The sequence below is a fragment of the Temnothorax longispinosus genome, chromosome 2, assembly GCF_030848805.1.
Source record: "Temnothorax longispinosus isolate EJ_2023e chromosome 2, Tlon_JGU_v1, whole genome shotgun sequence".
NCBI classification, from domain to species: Eukaryota; Metazoa; Arthropoda; class Insecta; order Hymenoptera; family Formicidae; genus Temnothorax; species Temnothorax longispinosus.
In genome coordinates, this window is record NC_092359.1 from 7998059 (window position 1) to 8019484 (window position 21426).

The following is a 21426-nucleotide window of genomic DNA, read 5'->3' on the forward strand; positions in this document are numbered from 1 at the left end:
AATAACTTATATCGCGCGTAATATCTTAGATCGATAAGTCTTTTGAAAAGAAAAAAAAATCATTTCTTTAATTATAAATATAAATTGAATTCTGTCAAGAATCTAGATTAACCCTCCGTAGTCACACCTATTTTTTCAAACAAGGAAGTCACTCTGGGTCATTTTGACCCGAGACGAACTTTGACCGTTCGCTATTTGACCATTTATCCACCGATCGTGTTGAAAAAATTCTCGAATGTACTTGCGATATTGCTAAATTGATTGCTATAAAAAAAGAAGGGCCTCAGGAATTTTTAACATATAAAAAAAATTTGCGAAAAATTTGTGTTTAAAATTTTTTTTTTAACTACAGCTAGAGCGTCATGCCGCCAATTTTCAAGTTACGCGCAAGATATTTACGACCAAAGTTGAGGCTCGGGTCAAATTGACCCGGTGTGACTACGGAGGGTTAATCTGAACTTAAATTAGCTTCTTATATTAGACAAAAATAATGTCACTTCTGTAGAAGATTAATAACCCGTTAACTATCTTAAAATATCCGAATTAATAATTTCTATTTAACATTTCTATGTATATTTTTGCACGTAAAGAATTATCGCAAATCCAGATTTTGCCTGCCTCCGAATCAGAAAGGAGACAAAGGCAAGTACGTCGCTTCTGCGGGGATACATTACAAATGTATGTATGTTGTAATGTATTACGCGTTAATCCGGTGTCTCGTTTCCGCAAAAATCTCGCGTAACGAATAACCGACGCGCGGCGCCAAACGCGACATTAATATCCCTGTAAAGTTACGGTCACGGTGATTCTAATAAAAGTTACAACGGTATCGTTTTCGCGCGATGCGCGCTACGCGGTTTTACCGGCTGTATTATTCGAATATGTGCACGCGAGCGGACACGCGCGTTAACCGTTGCGGATCCTGGTTCGGACACGATCGCACATATCTATGTCGCGAGTAAATCACGTTTCGGTTTCACTTGGTTTATTCACTTTTCTCTGTGCAGCCGGATTGCGGATTATCGTTATTGACGTTATTAAGTATGACATACGAATTATCAGTTGCAATTTAACATTTCTCGAAAATATTGAAAGACAATACTTAAGTGCTGGTCTACAACCGTGCTTTAAAGGATATATTTAAGCTTTAAGCCATAAGAAATTGACCAATCACATTGGAATGTCAGGAGAATACTCGATTGTGATTGGTCAATTTCTTACGACTTAGAGCTTAAATACCCTTTAAAGCAAGGTTGTAGACCAGCACTAATATTTGAGAGAAAGCGTTGTCTTATTTAATAATGTTTAAATGTACGCTGTCATATTTAGTAATATTTAAAATTCGTAGCGAGAATAGAGACCAGAATGCACGAGATGTACACGATTCCTTCCGAGATAGAGACTTTTGTGCTCTATTTAATTTTATTACGTTCATCGAGATACTATTTCTATGCAGTAGATGTTGGAAGATGTAACGCAGAAGCTTCCATTATAAAACTTACGGCCACGTCCCTTTTCAGAATATTTCACTGAAAATAATATTGCTTCATTTTCCTGTGCGCATATGTATCCGCGTAAATGCTACGAACAAAGCGAGTCTGATTATCTCTTTCACGAGTATTCCTACATTTATTGTACCTAATAAAAATATCAGAACTTTCACATTTTTGAAAAATGGTAAAGCTTAAGAGATGGGTTGTGGAAATATAATTTATAACATCGTGATGTACTTCAAAATAAAAATAATTGTCTTGTGGCAATATACATCTATATATTCTTTGCACAGTTAAAAATATCAATTAAATTCCTTTGTTCGATTGATTTTATTAAGCAAAATGTTTTAAAATTAATGTGATTATTTTACAATTGTCTCATATAATACAATTGGAGATAAAATTACTCTTTATTTTTAATTAATTAATAAACTTGAAGTTTTTGTTTTAAAAACATGTTGTAGAAATTTTTTGACATATGTATAGATATACAGATCATAACAATAAATAAATTTGAGATATACGTCAGCAAAGGTATTTGCATGAAATCATAATTAACTATGTAACCAGTTGCTTTCTTTCATTCTTGTAATAACGTTTCATGTAGTCTAAGCGTACTAAAAAACGTCTCAGTTTAATAAACTCACAATCAGTCATGAAAATATTCAGTATCGTTCGTGACTTGATACTCATGTGCGAACGATGATACATTTAGCAACGCTGCACACTTGTGCTCAGTGCTATCGCTATGTTTCACATATTGTGTGTATGTGGTCAAGGCACATGTTTGTTCAGTGAAACTAAATTGAATTCTGGTTTCCGCATTTTGCACTCACCGGAAAAGTATCCGAGTTACTACCGGATTTAGAATATATATATATGTATATACTAGAACTATGGGTTACCATCTGTTATAATGCGTTCGTACTCTGTGTTGTGTACGTCTGTAAGCTAGTGATTAATTTAACACGTTTTAAGTATGCGGTTAATTATAAGTGAAAATAAAACTTGACATTTTACAGATGTAATTTATGAATTTATCTCGTTATAATTTTATGCATAAGCGGGTTTTATTAAGAAGTGCATTTACGGTTACAACTTTAATTATTATAAATGTAATGTGCTTTTTATAATAAATTTTAACTTTAATACCTATAATATATAAATCAAATTTTAATTACTTTATAAATATTTAAATCAGAGATTTTTTCGAGATTCTTATTAGGTATATTAAGTCACATTAAATGTCAGTAGAATAAATATTTCAGTTTTTATTTAACAGCACACAAAAAAAAGGAACAATAGTTAACATATAATATAAATTCGATGTAATTTTCGTTTCAGTAAATTAAATAAATTTTGCCAAAAACTGTAACAAAATGGTAATTAATTGCACCAAGAAAAAATTACAACATGTATACACGTGCAAAGAGGAGCGCTGAATAGTGAATACAAACGGAATAATTGCATAACGCTCTTTACGAAATAGTGAATAGTGAATCTTTAAATCTACATTTGTATGCGCTCTCGCTTTGCGCTTTTTTTTACTGCCGTACGCAAAGAGAAAATGAAAGAAGTAGCGAAATTTGGAGTAAGGGTTGAGACGAAGGAAAAGTATTACGCGGACGTAACTTCCCTCCTAGTTGGACTTAACTTGAAATTTACAACATTCCGTCCCTAAATTATTGTCTCCGGCCTCTCCCCAAGGAGACCGCCCGTTAACCAAAGACCTCTGAGTCGAGCAATTAATATTTGGCCGCGGTAACCTTCGATTACTTTGCGAAGACCTCTTGGAAAGGACTTGTTCCGTGACGAAACCTATCAATTTTCCCCGACTGTCTGGTGGGTCACAATCACGACCTGCGAACGATCGATTTAAAAGTTCTACCTTGCCATCTATCGACGATAAATCACCAGATACATTTGGAATTGCACTGGTAATGCAAATATGACTACTCGCGATCGTCGCGCGGTCGTAATCATGATAAAAGTTTGAGATACACGAGGGATTGATAACGCAACTGTGTTTATCCCGATTATTTCCATAATGGAATTTTGCTTACGCCTCCGATAAAAATCCATGGAAAAACTCTGTAAACGACATTTTTTTTTAATTAAAAGAAATAATAATTTTGTTAAAAGCAAGGAGATTAAAATTTCTGCGAGAAACATTCTTTGTTAGTAAATTTAATGCTATAAAAAGAAAACTTCGTAGGGGGAGATTTTGTGTATATTTCTTTTATATAATGTAACATCAGACCGTCAAATTATAAACGTTCGTCTCGTAAAAGTTTTTTTCGTTCATCTGTGAGCATAAGTTTCTTTGTTTCTTGCAGTGCAAAATTGCCACTGGCAATAATAAATCAAATCTTTTTCGATAGCAATAGCTGCAAGGCATCGATAATATCAGAATTGTCGGGCTCACGGACGGTCATTTATACAGAGGGTCGCGCGCTATTGACCAATCATGGATGTCGATTGGATGTGACGTCATAAAAAGCACAGAAGCGAGGCAGCACTTATGGCTCACGGAAAATTGTCCATCAGCCTGAATGAGAGATGCCTCACGGATGAGAACAAAATCCATGTCATTTTGACACAGGAAAAAATGCGACAAATTTTAGGAACAAAGTGTCGGAAAAAACCTCACTCTCGTAATATAAATTTCATCTATTCGTAATCACGGAAAAAAAAGAAGATAATGATATAAATGTTTCTCTTTTGTAACGTTCCTAAAAATTTTTACATTTTTGGTACTCCGTCAATAATAAAAAATATATTTTAACAAAAGAATATTTTATATTAGAAAATATACTCGCGACGCGTAAAGTTTGCAAATGCTTCGTTATTGTTCCTTATACGCAAGAAATCCAAAGGGCCAGTGTAAAATGTAAGAAAATTACGAGGCTATCGCATTTCATAGGGATAATCCGGAAAGATTAATGCAGCAAGCGAAGAATATTTCGCGGAATCTGCTCAAACCTAGTGCCGCTCACGTTCATCGTGCGAACGGAATACCTGACGAAGGCCGGGACTCGCGTTTTTCTTCCCGTCCTTCCGTCACTTCCGTAGCTGTGCTTTTATACCCCGCGCAAAGCCGAAGATGCAAATTTGTCAACAAGTTTGTCTTGCGGTATATCGCACGGTGTATTTATGATTACGCGATATGCATACATGCGCATAATAATATTGCGTGTCGCGTCGTAAACTCCTGCATAATTGTAGCCACCAGTATGTGCATGCTAATATTTTATAAAACACTATTATTGTTGTCAAAGCTAACGTAAAGCTAATATATGTATGCTCTCTGTAAACCCCAGTTATATTTATAATAAAGCGACCTGCAAAAGGAATTATTAAGTACTTTCTTCTTTCTCGGTCACTTTTTTTAGAGCGCGTTAATATAACAGAAAATAATGAAGTGATGAGAAGAACAACAACGACAACGTACACGTTTACATTGGGCTGATTGTGAGTATATAATAGTCTAATGTAGTTCTAGAACTACAGATAGTAATAATACACGGTATTTCCGCATTATCCGGAGATGTAAGTCTCGTCGCCGTCAGCGAGGGACAATGAAACGTTTCAGTTACCGGTTAAGTGAAAAGATATTACGCATCACGTATGCGGACGGAGTAAGCGCGAAAAGGCTGAGAACGCGCGGTCGATGGCAAGGCGTCTCGGTAAGATCGACGCGGCTTTGTAGACGGCCACCGATATACCTTTGTTGCGCCGTGCCTGTGAACGCGTGTACGAACATAGGCGAGTGCATTTTCTCGTGCAAGTCAAGCGTCGGGGCGAACATCGTCCCGCAGGCGGAATGTCACGTCGCGTCGGTCGCGCGGCCGCCCGGCGACAAAGGCCGTTCCCATCTGGGACCGACGGTGCTTTGCACTTTTACGATTTTACGAGAACTCGGGATACGATCTCTCGAGAGAGATCCCGCGCCGTTGTGCTGAGCGAGTCAGTTAACGACGTCAATTTGGGTCGAGCGTCGTCGCGTTAATGCGACAAGCGTGTTAATCGGTTTGAAAAGTGGCGTCGCTAATCGCTCTCTGATGAATCTGAGAAGTTTAATATACAGAGCCGGTACCTACCTCTAATGGCACGGAACTTCGATGTGCGGCGGCGATTTTTCGACGCGGTTTACTTTACAGCGCGGCAAATCGATTGGAAATATTCTAATTCATATATTTTTGATTTCTTTTACGCTATACGGAGAAACTCTATATTGAAAGTGGCTTTAGGACGTATTCCTGGTATACGCGTATTATCGAACCGCTGTTCCAGCAATTGATTGATACGTGACGCGGAAACTAATATACATGGAGCTGCAGTATCGTGAAATGCACTCGCGGGAAGAAGCGTCGCCGTGCCATCACGTCATATGGTCACACACGGAATGAAGCCGGTGCCTATTTCTGATCGATTTCGACGTCAGCCTCGATCGACGTTTGATTTATTGGAAATTTCAAGCAATACGAAAGGCACTCGTCATCTTGTCTGGAATTAAATAAATTATGGGCAATGGAAATTTCCCTCCCCCCCTTTTGCCTTTTTTATTTCTCAATTGTAGCGATTGAAAACAAGGTGGAAAGGCAAATTACCCCGATAATTAAAAAGTAATGCTATAAAGATATCGTACGCAAACAGTCACAATTCCTAAACGAGAAGTATTGAATAATAAAACGAAACAGGAATACAGAGACAATGCAGAAATGCGCACGCGAAAATATGAAACTACTACTAAACACGATGAAATTTACAACGAGGCTATTAACAGACACGCGAGTGTGGTTACACGATTATGAACATAATTGCTTTCTCGCGAAATAATAACGATAGGTCGTTAAACTTCTTGATTCGGGTTACCAGCGATTTTCGTGACTAATATCGATCCTTTCTAAGTATGTTTCCCTCCGTTACAAGCCATTTGAGTTAAGTGGGGTTGCAGAATAACGAAGAATATCGACTTGGGGGGTGGCGATATCGATCGGATAAGACATGCGTCAAAGTCGAGCTGTTTAATAGTACAGCCGCATTCTCTCCGAAACTTGCCCCAGATACGGATATAGGTCGGGTCACCTGTATCTATATCGTGATGTCGGGGGGTACCCCGGATAACTGCAGAGCGTGCGTATTGGTTTTCGCCGCGATGCAGAACGTGCTTACACACGAGGAACGCTGTTGGCTGTTATGCACCAATATCGAATTCATCATGTATCCAATTTGCATCTCGGTTGGTGTAACATTGATGCCGGCAGATGTTCAGCGCGGGGCTAAAATATTTAAGAACGATTTGCGACAATAAATGTCATTTAATTCGCAATCGACGCGATCCGTTTGCATTATTGCTCGTCATCAGGGCCGCATCACCTCTCCACGGTAATTTCAGTAATCGCTCGTGAAAAGCGTAAAATACCGATGTCTGTTAAATGCATTGTTAAATGCAACGCGATTGAACACGCAATTTATACGCGAGAGTAGCTGAAGTTATAAATTCTACATGTATATTTCAATATACGCGCGATGTACGCGCGATGGTTTACTGCGTAGACGTGTTATTTTGAATTTTAGATAAAGTCGGTTGTACTCGTGCTTCAACAGGCGCACGTAAAAGAATCCCTAAATAAAAAGCTAGTAGATCTAAGATACAACCTATATACATTTGCGTAACGGAAAATCAATAGCGGCCGGTTTCCCACATCATTGCTTGATAACATTCGCTTTGAATGCGCTAATACGTATAAAGCGAAACGCTGGTTCTCCTTATACGTTTCTGATATATTCTACATCGTTAAAGACAAACCGAGAATCTTCTATTGTGGAAAATTATCGGCTACCTTTGAAAATTGCTGATTTAAGAGCGAAATTAACTTCGTTATTGGCAACATTTTGTTGAACCTTCTGCTATGACATATTTCGCATTTAAATATAATATTTTATCACTACTTTCTTCTTTTGCTTACTCTATTCACCTTATAGCCCAGTCAAATTAGATTATTTTTGGGCGTTTGAATGAAAAAATTGCCGGCAAGCTGGAAATCGGTATACAGGTTTATTTTAGTGTTCTTTTAAACATACTAAAAGTCCCCATACATAGAGCGTGAGCCGGCTGCGCCATCTTGAAAAAAAGAGTACAAAAATGGGTTTTTTGCAAATAACTCGGAAATTATAAGTTTTACGGGAAAGAACATTCAGAGCGAAAATGTAGCTGATAAAATTCCTCGCAATTTGGTTTTTTGTAGAACTTCGTACGACCATTAGTTCCCAAGATAGATTTTTTTGAAGCATCGGGCAAATGAGGAAAGAGCTGTTTCTTCGAGTGTTTTTTCAAAATATCTCAGTTCTGGCTGTCCGAAAATAAAAAATGCATACAATGAAAGTGAAAGATAATTAAATTACCTACAAAATGCATTATTTATGTTATACCGCGCAACTAATATTTCTAGAAATATTACGGTTTAAATGAAATTTTGACTTTTGGAAATTGTGAGAATAAATATTTCCTCGCAATATAAGTCGGAAATGGGTAGTCCTACGTAAAAAATTGTTAAAATCAAGTAGAAAGGTTATTAAATTTTCATTATTTTGGTTTTTGACCGATTTGCATACGACTAATAGTATTTTTGATATCCGTAAAAGAAACGGTTTTTAGGTACACTTCTCAAAATGGCAGACTTTTGAGTTATCTTTTTTAAAAAAATACACATGTTTCTTGAAGTTTATTAAATTATCTTTAAAATGATTTTTTATTTGACTTTCTGTGATGAATACTTCCAGAGATATAGCCTTTTAAATATTTGTTTATGTTAAAAATTTCTTAATAATTTACAGTTTTTTTACAAAACATGACATAAAATTACTTTAGAAAAAATAATATCGACATTTGTTCAAAAGTTTATATGCATATGTATGTGATCCTGCAGTGAAACCGGTTTTGAAATGAAAGGTTTTAAAAATTGTTATTTCAATTATGCCTTTCTTAAGAGTTTTCGTAAAAAAATGGAGTTTGCCACACTTTTTTGTAATTTTCTCAGTTTCTATGAGAGATACGTACAAAATGTTTTAGACCAAATTTGAAGCTTATAAAATTTCCTGAAAAACAGTATATTCGGCATTAATATGTGACCAACAATTATACCAACAACAGATGCTAGAATAATGTTACTCTTTTTTCCTCAGTTTACCGTAATTTTTAATGATTTAAATATTGTCGAAAAAATTTATTTGGAAATTTTTGCGGTTGGCGTAAGTTTCAAATCTCATTATACATTATGTAAGCTTCCCGTTGGTCTTTGGGTTAAATTTTTAAGACGGGTAGTATTCGAGATATAGAGCGTCAAAAGTAGCCGCAACAAATTTCTGTTTTATATACAGAGGCGAGCACACAGTGCAAGTAAGGGATGTATATTTATTGTTGAAATACTAATAATTAAACCAATAAAAACATAAAAAACTGCATATAAAACAAAAATTTGTTGCGGCTACTTTTGACGCCCTATATCTCGAATACTACCTGTCTTAAAAATTTAACCCAAAGACCAACGGGAAGCTTACATCATGTATAATGAGATTTGAAACTTACGCTGACCGCAAAAATTTCCAAATAAATTTTTTCGACAATATTTAAATCATTAAAAATTACGGTAAACTGAGGAAAAAAGAGTAACATTATTCTAGCATCTGTTGTTGGTATAATTGTTGGTCACATATTAATGCTGAATATACTGTTTTTCAGGAAATTTTATAAGCTTCAAATTTGGTCTGAAACATTTTGTACGTATCTCTCATAGAAACTGAGAAAATTACAAAAAAGTGTGGCAAACTCCATTTTTTTACAAAAACTCTTAAGAAAGGCATAATTAAAATAACAATTTTTTAAAAACTTTCATTTCAAAACCGGTTCCACTGCAGGATCACATACATATGCATATAAACTTTTGAACAAATGTCGATATTATTTTTTCTAAAGTAATTTTATGTCATGTTTTGTAAAAAAACTGTAAATTATTAAGAAATTTTTAACATAAACAAATATTTAAAAGGCTATATCTCTGGAAGTATTCATCACAGAAAGTCAAATAAAAAATCATTTTAAAGATAATTTAATAAACTTCAAGAAACATGTGTATTTTTTTAAAAAAGATAACTCGAAAGTCCGCCATTTTGAGAAGTGTACCTAAAAAACCGTTTCTTTTACGGATATCAAAAATACTATTAGTCGTATGCAAATCGGTCAAAAACCAAATAATGAAAATTTAATAACCTTTCTACTTGATTTTAACAATGTTTTACGTAGGACTATCCATTTCCGACTTATATTGCGAGGAAATATTTATTCTCACAATTTCCAAAAGTCAAAATTTCATTTAAACCGTAATATTTCTAGAAATATTAATCGCGCGGTATAACATAAATAATGCATTTTGTAGGTAATTTAATTATCTTTCACTTTTATTGTATGCATTTTTTACTTTCGGACAGCCAGAACTGAGATATTTTGAAAAAACACTCGAAGAAACAGCTCTTTCCTCATTTGCTCAATGCTTCAAAAAATTCTATCTTGGGAACTAATGGTCGTACGAAGTTCTACAAAAAACCAAATTGCAAGGAATTTTATCAGCTACATTTTTGCTCTGAATGTTTTTTTTTCGTGAAACTAATAATTTCCGAGTTATTCGCAAAAAACCCATTTTTGTACTCTTTTTTTCAAGATGGCGCAGCCAGCTCATGCTCTATGTATGGGGACTTATAGTATGTTTAAAGAACACTAAAATGAACCTGTATACCAATTTCCAGCTTGCCGGCAATTTTTTCATCCAAAAATCTTAATTTGACTGGGCTATTAAGATTCTGTTAGTGATGGAACAATTAATTTTTTAAATAACTGCTCACTAAAATTTATTTAAAACTCGTTTTTTATCTTAGCAATTCATGTATCATTATTTTAGAGCAAATTGAGTTATGACGATAAAATTTATTATACATGTAAGAAAAAGATACCATAAAGCTGAGAATTTCCATGTGATACACGAAACACGACGCGATAAGTTCTCAGACAAATTAGACGTGGGAAATACTCACCTCCGGATTGCAGATTTTATATCGGGTAGTCCAGATTTTCCCCTTGCACGATCTACGCCTGCATCGACGCTGTTGTCGCGAGATTCCGCCACCGCACGTCCTAAAAGAGCGGAGAAATTTTATCAGTGAATTAAGTATAATGACTTTTTTAAACGTATTTCGGCCGGATGTCTTTCCTTTAGGCACGCTTATTCAATAAACTTTTCATAATCCAGGCGCGCTGAAATCGTCAAGAGTTTAATTGCATTTCACCGCTGCGTGCCGTCGCGACGCAGTTAGTTAATTCAATTTACTACTTCACGCTAATTTCATGAGCGATCTTTATTCGCTGGAAATTGCGTTACCTTAACAAGTATAAGTTGGCCTCGCTCGGAAGTGCAAAATACATTCGCACATTTAAATAGCAGTGTCATTTATGATTTGAAGTGTTTATAAGCCAATTATACGATCATATATAAGTCAAAGTCCTTTACTCGAAAAGCATTATATAAATTATTTCTATACGTTAAATATTTCGACTAAAGTTAACACAATTCTTGTGAGTTACTCGTCATTTGCTTCTTAGTATAGATTTCGTATTAAATCACAACTGCAAATTCATTTAAGTGACGCTCGAGAAGATACGTGGATATTTTTCGGAATTTCTTTTTCAGGTTATTTTTCTCGTAAGAGTAATACGGAATTCTCCGAAATAGAATTATAATTCATAAAAAAAGCAGTTAAGATGTCGGGAAATTTTTAGAAGTGCCAAGACACGAGAAATAAAAGATAAGCTAATGGAGAAGGGTCATTAAATATGGAAAAATGAGCCCAAATTAACCGAGTACCCTTAATATAGCGGTATGCAAATAATATCAATGGATAAATGATTACGTGATAAAGTAGTTCGTATTCTTGTTCTTTCCCCCCTCTCTTTCTTGATTTTTAGCTATATGAATCTCTTGGTTGTACAATATATACGTTGAAACGAGGATCGCATTACCTAACTATTTATATAGTATAACCATCGCGTATTAAATGGGCTCTGCCGATTGAATTGATCACGACTTGGCTCTAGTTTTGGACAAGTCGATATCGATTTATCGCATTATTCTACACGGATAGTAATTATCTGCTTTGAACAATAACCGACGCACAAACAATTAGTTAATTGGAATAATAATACGTAGCATACATTACACGTACAGATTAATTCCAATTACGAAGCTTTGTAATTACGTAAATAATGTTGCGGATGGGTTCATTTTTTAAGTGACTATAAATAATACACGCAATACGCAATAAGTCTATTCTCTATTATTCAGTACTATTAATTTTGCAACACTAATTAAATTACGTTAAAGACGATATATTATTACATGGTCATACCTCATACCTCCTACAGGCGGTATTATCATTTACAGTAATAAAAAAAAATCATTGCGACGTAATCATTAATTACTGCACCAATAATAATTATTATTACATATATTTTTTATTAATTTGGTGATATCAGAAATTGTAATAGAGAGAAAAGCCCTCTAAGGTACGTGCAGATGGTGTAGAAACATCAATAAGTAGAGCGCTGTAGATCACACAATAAGGGTTTCCCGACCAAGTGCAGTTCGCAAGTTGTAAGTGCCATAAATTGCTACGTCTCCTAGTTTCTGGCCACTTCTGTATAACTGAAAAACGAGCGGGGTGAGTCGGGAACAAACTTATTGCCGGTGGTGGCCGCCAAAATGAGTTCCGGGACGCTTAACATTCTGGTTGTGTTACCGGTAGGACTCAATATTAGAACCGCACGAAACAGACGATGAGAAATCGCGGGATTGGATCATGCCTTGCATGCGGAGGAGGCGAGGCCACCGTCAAGATCGCCCTTTTGTCGTACGACTACCGCGGAACAATATGTGTACGCCGGATGTGCCATTCTCCGTGTCGCAGAATTTCTTCTGGAATACGATTTCTTCATCGAGAAGTAAGAACTTCTGTCTCGTATGTGTACATAGACGGGCATATTATTATACAAAATACGTTATCGCGGAGGAAATGTCGGACGGAAGTTCTTGAAATAAGAATGATTTTCTTAGTGTCCTCTCGAGAGCTGAACATGGAATTAAAGCAAATGTCATTCGCGGCACTCCCGTAACTCGTTTTTAGTCGTAAAGAGACGGCGAGAATAATTAAAGAATAATTAAAGAATGTTTTATAACCATAATTAAAAGGAAATGTATCGCGACACACTTTAGACATTTGTAAAATTAAAGCAACATTCATAAATTATTATAATAATTAATGACTTACTTCGTACACGGCGACCACTTCGACCACGGTGACCATTCTCCCCAACCAGCGTTCTGAAATACAAAAGAGTAACGTTACATTCGGATTATTGTATGTTGAAAATGTAAATAGAAGAGAAGGCAAATAAGCTAAATTGAATAACCGATATTAATTGTTAAATCATGAAATCATTTCGCGTACTCATATCCTAAAAACCTACTTCTACTCATCTAAAACGTATATCATGTCTTAGTCGTTAGCGCGCTCATTTTCGCGCGACCTCGATTATCTTGATGTATATTTAAAACAATTTTTCTTTATAACGACGTTTTGCCTGCGAGACATTATTCCGCGGGCTTGACTTGTCTCCCAACGCACTGTGCTATTGACCCCCATTACAGCCTCTCTGTCCCCTATTGTCAGACTTTTATTTCGCTCGTAAAAGTGTCATACGAGCCGACTACTAGCAGTAATCGGCGTCTGTAATGGTCTTCTCTCTCTGCAACGTAAAACGCGCTTCAGACGCCGTGACGCCTATGCGCATCGATCGCCTCATTCTGACCAGTAGGTTCGCGAATAAACGTGATAAAAATTTGACCGGCCAGCAACATCCAGTCGTCGTAATTCCCGGCACGTTTTTACGTCTGAGAAACAGATTTCAAAAATTCACTTTCGCCACGTGGTCCGAAAACCGAGGGCCATCGTGACGAATTCATGTTCTGGTGTTTTATGATGAGCAATCGACGGTATACGCGTGCATTTATTTCGGCCACACTGTCTAAGAAATTACAGAAACGGAATGCAAAAATTTAATGAGAAGAGAAAGACCTGATTTTATCAATATATGATATGATGTTACAAATGTATTTTACTCGACTTTATCACTTTCAGATAAATTTCTTGTGTCAATATACGTTTTATAAATATAAGGGTACATTCATGTAAAAATTTTAGATTACAAATTTTTAGATTACATATACTATAAAAGAAAATAATATACTTCCATATTTTCAACGTAAATTGAGGGCATAAATAATATATGTAGTGCTTTGGTAAAAGATGAACGGGAAGGGAGGAGGGATGCTGTATTAATATGTAAATATATCTAATTCACATTTCTCACATTTTTTCCGCGTTCGAGACAGTTAACGTCCTCACGTGCGAGATGTCGTGAGCGAGCGAAAAATTTTCAAATTTATAGAAGACTATATCAACCGCGGGTCGTTAACGTATCCCCTCTCAGAACAGCGCGCGATATGAGAGGGAATATTTCTTTCGATCGATCCTACCTCGATCCGCGCTCGTTCCTTACGTAAAAATCTCCGATAATGAGCCATTGTACCGGGTTTTTAGCGAAAAAAAAGGATAAAGATGGAGGGAACAATTAATCCTTTTTATTCTACTTTCTACTCTCCCTCCTCCCTCCCACCTACGTCCCGCCGGTTCTCGTTGCACTATCACATACGGAAAGAACGAGAGAGGCATTTCGATGTGTAACGTTGCCGGCACTCTTCATGAACTGCGCTGTGAAATTTACTTCCACGGTGCTTCTTTCTGTTTTATCCGTTTGCCCTTCTTTCACTATCCCTTTCGTTGCGCTCACGTTCACGTTTTTCAACGGAGCGTTGGAAGAATGTAGAGAAAACCAAGGTGATGGATAAGAGCGAGAATAGCGAAAGAATGAGTACAAGGGTACCTGGTAAGAAAAGAGCAGAATAAGGACGATAAGAAAAGAAAGAGAGAGAGAGAGAGAGAGAGCGAGAGAGAAAGAAATATCTACAGGCAGTAGGCAGAAGGAAACGTGGAATCGTTTTGGTGGAAAAAGACAGAAAGCTTTTAACGTGATTCCGCTCGGTTGTTTTATTTGGAATTCCGCACGATGAATAATGTCGGCGAGTCGAACGAGCTACGATCGTCGTAGGAAATTATTGACGCATCGATCTCGCGGGAGCCGGGTTCGGTGTAGCGAGCTGCCGCTCGCACGCTGCACGAGAATCACTTTCAAAATGCAGACCACCATCCGTTATCCCGTTTATCTTCGCTGGCTCGCAGACACGGCAATATTCATCTGCGATCAAATAGTTGCACTCCTACGATCGAGTTGCCACAAACTAGCAACGATCTCGTAGAAGTTATTACGTCGCTCGTACATTATTTTCCTTTACAAAAGAAGCTACATCGTTGAACAACATCAAAGATTGCCTCAAAATTATAAGCATGTTAATCGCTTAAAAATTAAGTCCTAAAAAATAGCTCGACTTTTGTGCAGTCGTGTATATGTAATGAACAATCGCCGGGGAAATAATAATAAAGGAGACAATAAAAGCAAAGCAATGACAAGAGAAATGAAAGGTAGAAGAACGAGAGGAGATCGTGGGGTAACCAAATTAAAAATACCGAGCCACAAAAATTTCGTAAAGTTCCGTAAATTTTATGAATACAAATATATAATGTCTGTGTGAGTGGAAAAGGATATCGATGCCGGTGTTGTCTCGAAAGGGTGTCTGCAATGCGGTGTTTCGGTCGGCGCCGATGCAGACCTAGGTGTCATCGCTAGTTACGATGACACAACGATACGTCAATACATATATTTATTCTCCGCCATTCTGGTTTGTCCAACGGCAAATATCGGTAGACATTAGACACTTTGAAAATTTTAGTTCAGTTTTATTTCTGTGCAATGCATTTTGTAACTAAAGCGTCTAATTTTACAAGTTTTTAATGAGTACTGCAGGGGAAAGATTATTCTTCTAAAAGACGTATTTCAGTGATGCAACTCAATCTTAAGTAACACAACACTAATAATAAACGAGCAGAAGACGGAATGCACTTGATTTAAAATAATCATGGAACGGCAAACCTTCGGAGAATGTGCTGCAGTCTGATAAATATACTACGGGCTGCAGGATATTTTTGTTGTAAACTAAACTTCCCTTACACTGGGAACTCGCGGGTAGAACATTTCGAAAGCGAGAAATGAGAATGATAATCAAGAACATAGTATACGTACAAATTGTATTAAACGATGCGTCAATTATTAAATGTCGTCGAGAACGTAATGAGTTCTGTGGAGGACCGAATTAGAATGAGAATATAAATGACAGTTTCTGATTCGCATGTTCTCGCATCATCTGGAATTGCGATCTCTCGCAAATTGGCATCGCGAAGGGTAGGGGGAGCAGTGATAGCCCGATAGGCGATCTCTCATTCCGCAATGCGGGCTTTCGCCGTGCCCTATATAGGCACGGCACTGGCCCAGTCGCTGTACCACTCTAATTTGGCACTTTTATACTCCCCTGGGAGAGTTGATCGTCGGCAGGATAAATCTCGCCCAGAGACCGGGCTTTTATATACGGTCACGTCCACAAAGGACGTCCTTTCCATAATTCCATCGGTGCCGGTGGTGATTACAGACGCAGCGAAATATGTAAATTGAGCGTGAAAGCGAGCGATAGCCGCGAATGCGAAATGAATGCGACGATGAAAATGTTAATATCCATTGTACGATTCTTAAAATGGAATGCGAAAAATACGAAAATACGACGCGAAAGTAGTAGATAATAGTAAATGAATAAAATTGTAAATTATACGAAGCGAGATCATATCGAGCCAGATCGTCAACTAGATCATACCGTAAGTATATATCTTGTAAACTTTATGTAGTGTTATTAGTAATTGTCGTTTTTTAATCCGAAAACTGACTCTTCTATATTTTCTCTCTATATAATCGCCAAGGTAATAAATCTCAACTGAAATCGTAAATATAGCGCATCCTCAACGCCTTTTCCAGTTACATAAACATATTACGCCCGACTATGTAAACGCATGTGTACGTATGTATATCGGGAGGAAACAGAAAAGCAAAGAAAATCAAACCGACGCGACGAAGGAGAAGAACGAGAGAGAGAGAGAGAGGGGGGTGGGGAGGGCTGCTACAGAGTAACAGGCTCACTATTCCCAATTCCCATCCAATCCAAAATCAATCTTAGTTCGTACTCTTAGACGAACTGAGAGTGAGATTCTAAAGGGATCGGTGAGAAGAGAGGATAAAGGGGGTGGGCGGAAGGAGGAGGGTGGACCGATCACTTTTAAGCAGCGTTGTGCAAGTCTGCATTATTCAAACTCTATCGTCGAACTAGGCAACCCTGCGAACACCCTCCAAGGAGCACCCTTCTGTCTTTCCCCAACGCCGACCTTCGTTTCCACGTTTCACCTTCTCTATCGGCGTTTCATCCATTATCGTCCACGGTGATCCACGGAATCTACCTTCGCGCCCTGATTTTTTTGACCGCAGCAGCTGCTTCAATTTCGATGTCTCACACCTCTATAACTTATATATTCGCCTATTTATTCTTTATAAACTTTAATTTAGATGTGCCTTTAAATTTTGCCTTTGATATAGTCGATGTGTTTCTTCTGAAATAGCTCATTCACATATTTTACATTCAAGGAAAAATGGCTCGGGTAAAAACAAAATTAAACATCTTATTAAACATTCTGTTAAAATTTTGCAAAATTCCAGAATGATTCAAAAGTAAATCGATATATTGTAACATAAAACAAACTATTCAAGATACATCACGTTATTCAATACATAATAAAAGGAAATATCTGCATGTGAAAAATATGTTAAAAAAGTAAAAAAGGTAAAAAAGTATTTTTGTTTAGATATGAACTTTATCGGGAAGCATTAAAAATAGTGCCTGTATACTTTTACATAGTGTCCGTATACTTTTATATAAAATATAAGATAAAAGCACAGTATTTTATATTAAGATCTAACAGATATTTCTGACAATATTTTCTCCAAAAATAAGTTTCTTTATTAATTTTTCATCATATCCTTGTAGCTATTTAAAATTTTTTTGTGCGCGGACTTCTTCGATTGTTTCTTTGACTCAATTCATTTGCCTTTTTAATCATTTTCCAATGGCATTTGATTTATGCCGCTGCTGAAGTCAATATCTACCGTCAATACTCGTAGAATCTCCGGTAAAAGGGAACGCTTTTTCTCGTTTTCCCTTAAGGACTCAAACGAGATATTCACGGATTTCGGTTTGGCGCATTTGATTTTCTCAAAGTACATACATCCCTTCGATGTCGGTCACCTTTCATCGGGCGAGGCCGCCCGCTCGCGCAACTCGCGCATCTGCAGTTTTCTCGGCGCGCGTTTCTACAGCTCTGCTGACGGAGCCTCTTGATTTTCTCAATTTCGGACGCTACGTAAACACCCCCGGAAACAACCGTAAACAGCCGTAAACTCCCGGCTGTGAGCTGCTCCCACGTTTTCCGCCCCCGTAATCTTCGCCCGTACCTGCGACCTAGTCTCTTAATTTCCCTCGGCCTGAGCGCAACGCAAACAAGACCGCGCGTATAAACTCGCTCATATACGCGCGTATGCAAGAGCATCGCATAATGAATGCCTCGGCGCCTTTCGCGCCCATCATTTTACATGAAGTGTTGGAGTGCATCGAGCTCGTTGCGTCTCCCGCGCGATGACGATGTATGACGGTCGCTTGTGACGCTACGCTACGCTAGAGCGAGAGCGTTTAAGCACGTACCCTCATTTGACGCGTCTTTAAGACAGTTTAGCAGGTTAAATTTGACTTATTGTTGGTATAAATTGAGAAATTCCGTACTTTTCGTCCGGAATGTTTAGCAGCGAAGCGTTGTTTCGAAGCAAATAATTGTATGAATTAATTGCGTGCTGCGTTTTATAATACAAAATTTCCGTACGATGTATATGCATAATTCATTAAAGTATGCATCTCTCATAACTCGTGATTTTTCGATATTACGATTTAATGCAGCTCGTATGCCTAAAATAACTGTGATTTGAGAGAAGTATTGACCTGTACTTATTTATTCAATGCGTGGATGCAATAATATAAGCGAAAGGATTTACAAAATGATGAGATACTGTCAGTGATGTGACAGCGGATTAGATCGCAGATTTACTTATCGCTATATTATATCGTACGCGCGACAGTCAGCGTCGTTCTCAAGATACGGATACGTTTTCGAGATAAACCGATTCGCGTACATCATCCGAAAGCTATTTTCAAAGCAAAATGTTTATGGCGGCAAATTATGATATACGGAGCTGCCATCGAATTCCGTCGTTTATATGTTAACGCCGACGGGCCCGCGAGACATCCAAAAGGAAAAGAGAGATGATATTAAAAGGGCTGCGTAATAGGCTTAAAAAGACTGATGTCTTAAGTGGGATAAGAAGCCGTCGAAATAAATCTCGGAGAATTCTACTTTGGGGGGCTGAGCAAAAGTGCCGTATCTCGAAATGAGATGTTTCGCGGTATCAGCATAATATACTACGGCAGTGCTAATGAATCTCTACTTGCACAATAAACTGCAGCGTGAGATAGTAACTCGTCCCTTCGAAGAATAGCATAGATACTTAAGAGAGATTTATTCATGGCGAGAATCTATCTGCATTTCACAAACGAGAAAACCGACAACTGCAGGGAAGTAACTTCTATAATAATAATGATCAATGGTAACTGGTCGGCATTACTTATATAGACAAGTAAAAGGAACAAATGTTTCTTAACGGTATATTTAATTATTTATGTATGATAATATATATACAATACTGAATTTCTTCACAATAATTAATATAAATAGAGTTTTGGTCATACCTATTTATATTTTCTCAAATCGTAAGAGTTAATTATGAGTTACTAAATTCTAATAAAATGTTATCTATACCTTTTATTAATATCATAATAATATCAATTATTTTTATTATTGAAATATTATTCGTCGATTGTAAGATATAATTATAAAGCACTACGAACGAGCTTGGTTCGCTAGCCCCTTTCATGAAATTATTTTTATTATTTCTATGACAAATAAATTGTGCTATAAGTACTTATCAAGTTACTTCAATATTTAAACTCTTCTTCAATACGTAGAGAATTAATCGGCGTGTCTCATTCTGCTCTATCGCGCTATATTATAATTCAATAACGTTATAAATTACACTATAAAACTGATAGAAAGTTAGAATTTGCATTATTAGCCGATTTAATATTTTTGGCTAACCACGGTACCTCGCTGACAATATTATCGGCTGTCTTCTTTCTCGTGGGCAACAATTGGAGAATGCAGACTGGATGATCGGACTTTTAAGCAGATTCCTCACTTCTCGCCTGCATTATTCAATCGTCTCCCCATCGCCTTCGGCGGTGCTTTCGTTCCCGTCACAGCCCCGAGATTCTATTCTCGCGTGCAGGTGTCAATTTGTTTTCTCTCTCGCGCCTCTCGCCCGTCTTCTCGCCCAGTTCCAGCCTTTCCTTTCCCTCTCGTCCCTCTTTCGCCCCAACCGGATCTCCAAAACGCTTCTCCCGAATGCCGAGGGGGAGCGAAACATTAGACTCCCAAATTATCGAAAGCAACAACGGGGGACAGTTTCTCTTCGTCGCGCGCCGCGTCGGTCGTCTTCCTCCGTCCGCCTTTGTCACCCTTCGAAATCCAAGCCCGCTACCTGCCAAAACCCCTACCCTCATTGTTAATGGAAGCCCCAGAACCACTTCAACCGAATCTCAGATACGCATCTTAGAGAGGTACCTTCACGGCACGTCACCGAGCATTCCCAATAATCGTCTTCCCTCCGTTGTTTTCGGAAAGATTTTGATTGAGAATGGCACTCACTTAATACCACGTCGATGCTGGATGCGATTATTTTTGTTGGTCCATTTCGAGAAAATGATGTCACTAAGAATGTTTATTGAGTTATCCATATATTGCATATTAATTTTGCCTTTTGTATTAATATTGCGTCAGTATTATTTGATCTAAAGTCGATCGTATTACGTGTAATTTTGCTAAAAAATTTACCAGAGAATGGTGTTCTCATCCCATCATTTGTACAACATATTTTTCTTATAATATTCATGTCTCTCTCTTTCTCTCTCAGCTCTCTATATTAGCTAATTTAGACACAGTATATGTATACAGTATTCTATAATTAATGTCTATCAACATGTGTTGAGTGAGAACACAGTCACAAAGTTTAATGACTTTAGCGACAGCTTGTACATACACTTCAGTTCGAAATAGTCTTATGCAAACTATACAAATATTCGTAAAACCGATAATATGAGAATATATATAGTGGCGCATCAAAAGCGTTTTATTCATTCTAATTACAGATGTACCACCGCATGAATGCTTTCGCGAACTGCCGTACATCTAAAACAGAAGTGAGAATTCTCTCTTAAACATTAACGTCTCAACAGATTTACTATCTTAGCGTTCTGAAATTTATGGTCGGGCCGTAATTACATTAAATTAAACGCAAGTTGGCGACATAAAAAAAGGTTAAGGTCGATAACTCACGGAATTCACCGAATTCGGGATCTCGAGATCAAGATTCTTATCTTGCGACGAAATAAAAGGTACTCGACAATTACGGATAAAGGGAGTGTCACTGTTATCTGTGAAACCCATTACTCGCAATTACAAGCATGATATGGGCGCCGCGATGATGGTTCTCGACGCAGACGAAATCGTCGGTCGTTTTCGACAACCGATGCGCGATGGAATCAGCATGTAACGA

The 21426-nt window shown here is 37.3% G+C and overlaps 1 protein-coding gene across 3 annotated transcripts in view; it reads right to left on the reverse strand.

Moving 5' to 3' along the window:
- The window catches only part of Nolo (no long nerve cord), a 186191-nt gene that overhangs the window by 51610 nt on the left and 113155 nt on the right, over positions 1-21426 (reverse strand). For all 3 annotated transcript variants that reach the window (XM_071797746.1, XM_071797747.1, XM_071797745.1), the window contains exons 3-4: positions 12870-12922; positions 10584-10683 (exon numbers count right to left, since the gene is read on the reverse strand). In XM_071797746.1, coding sequence (XP_071653847.1) covers positions 10584-10683; positions 12870-12922 — 153 coding nt within the window. The remainder of the gene's footprint in view (positions 1-10583; positions 10684-12869; positions 12923-21426) is intronic.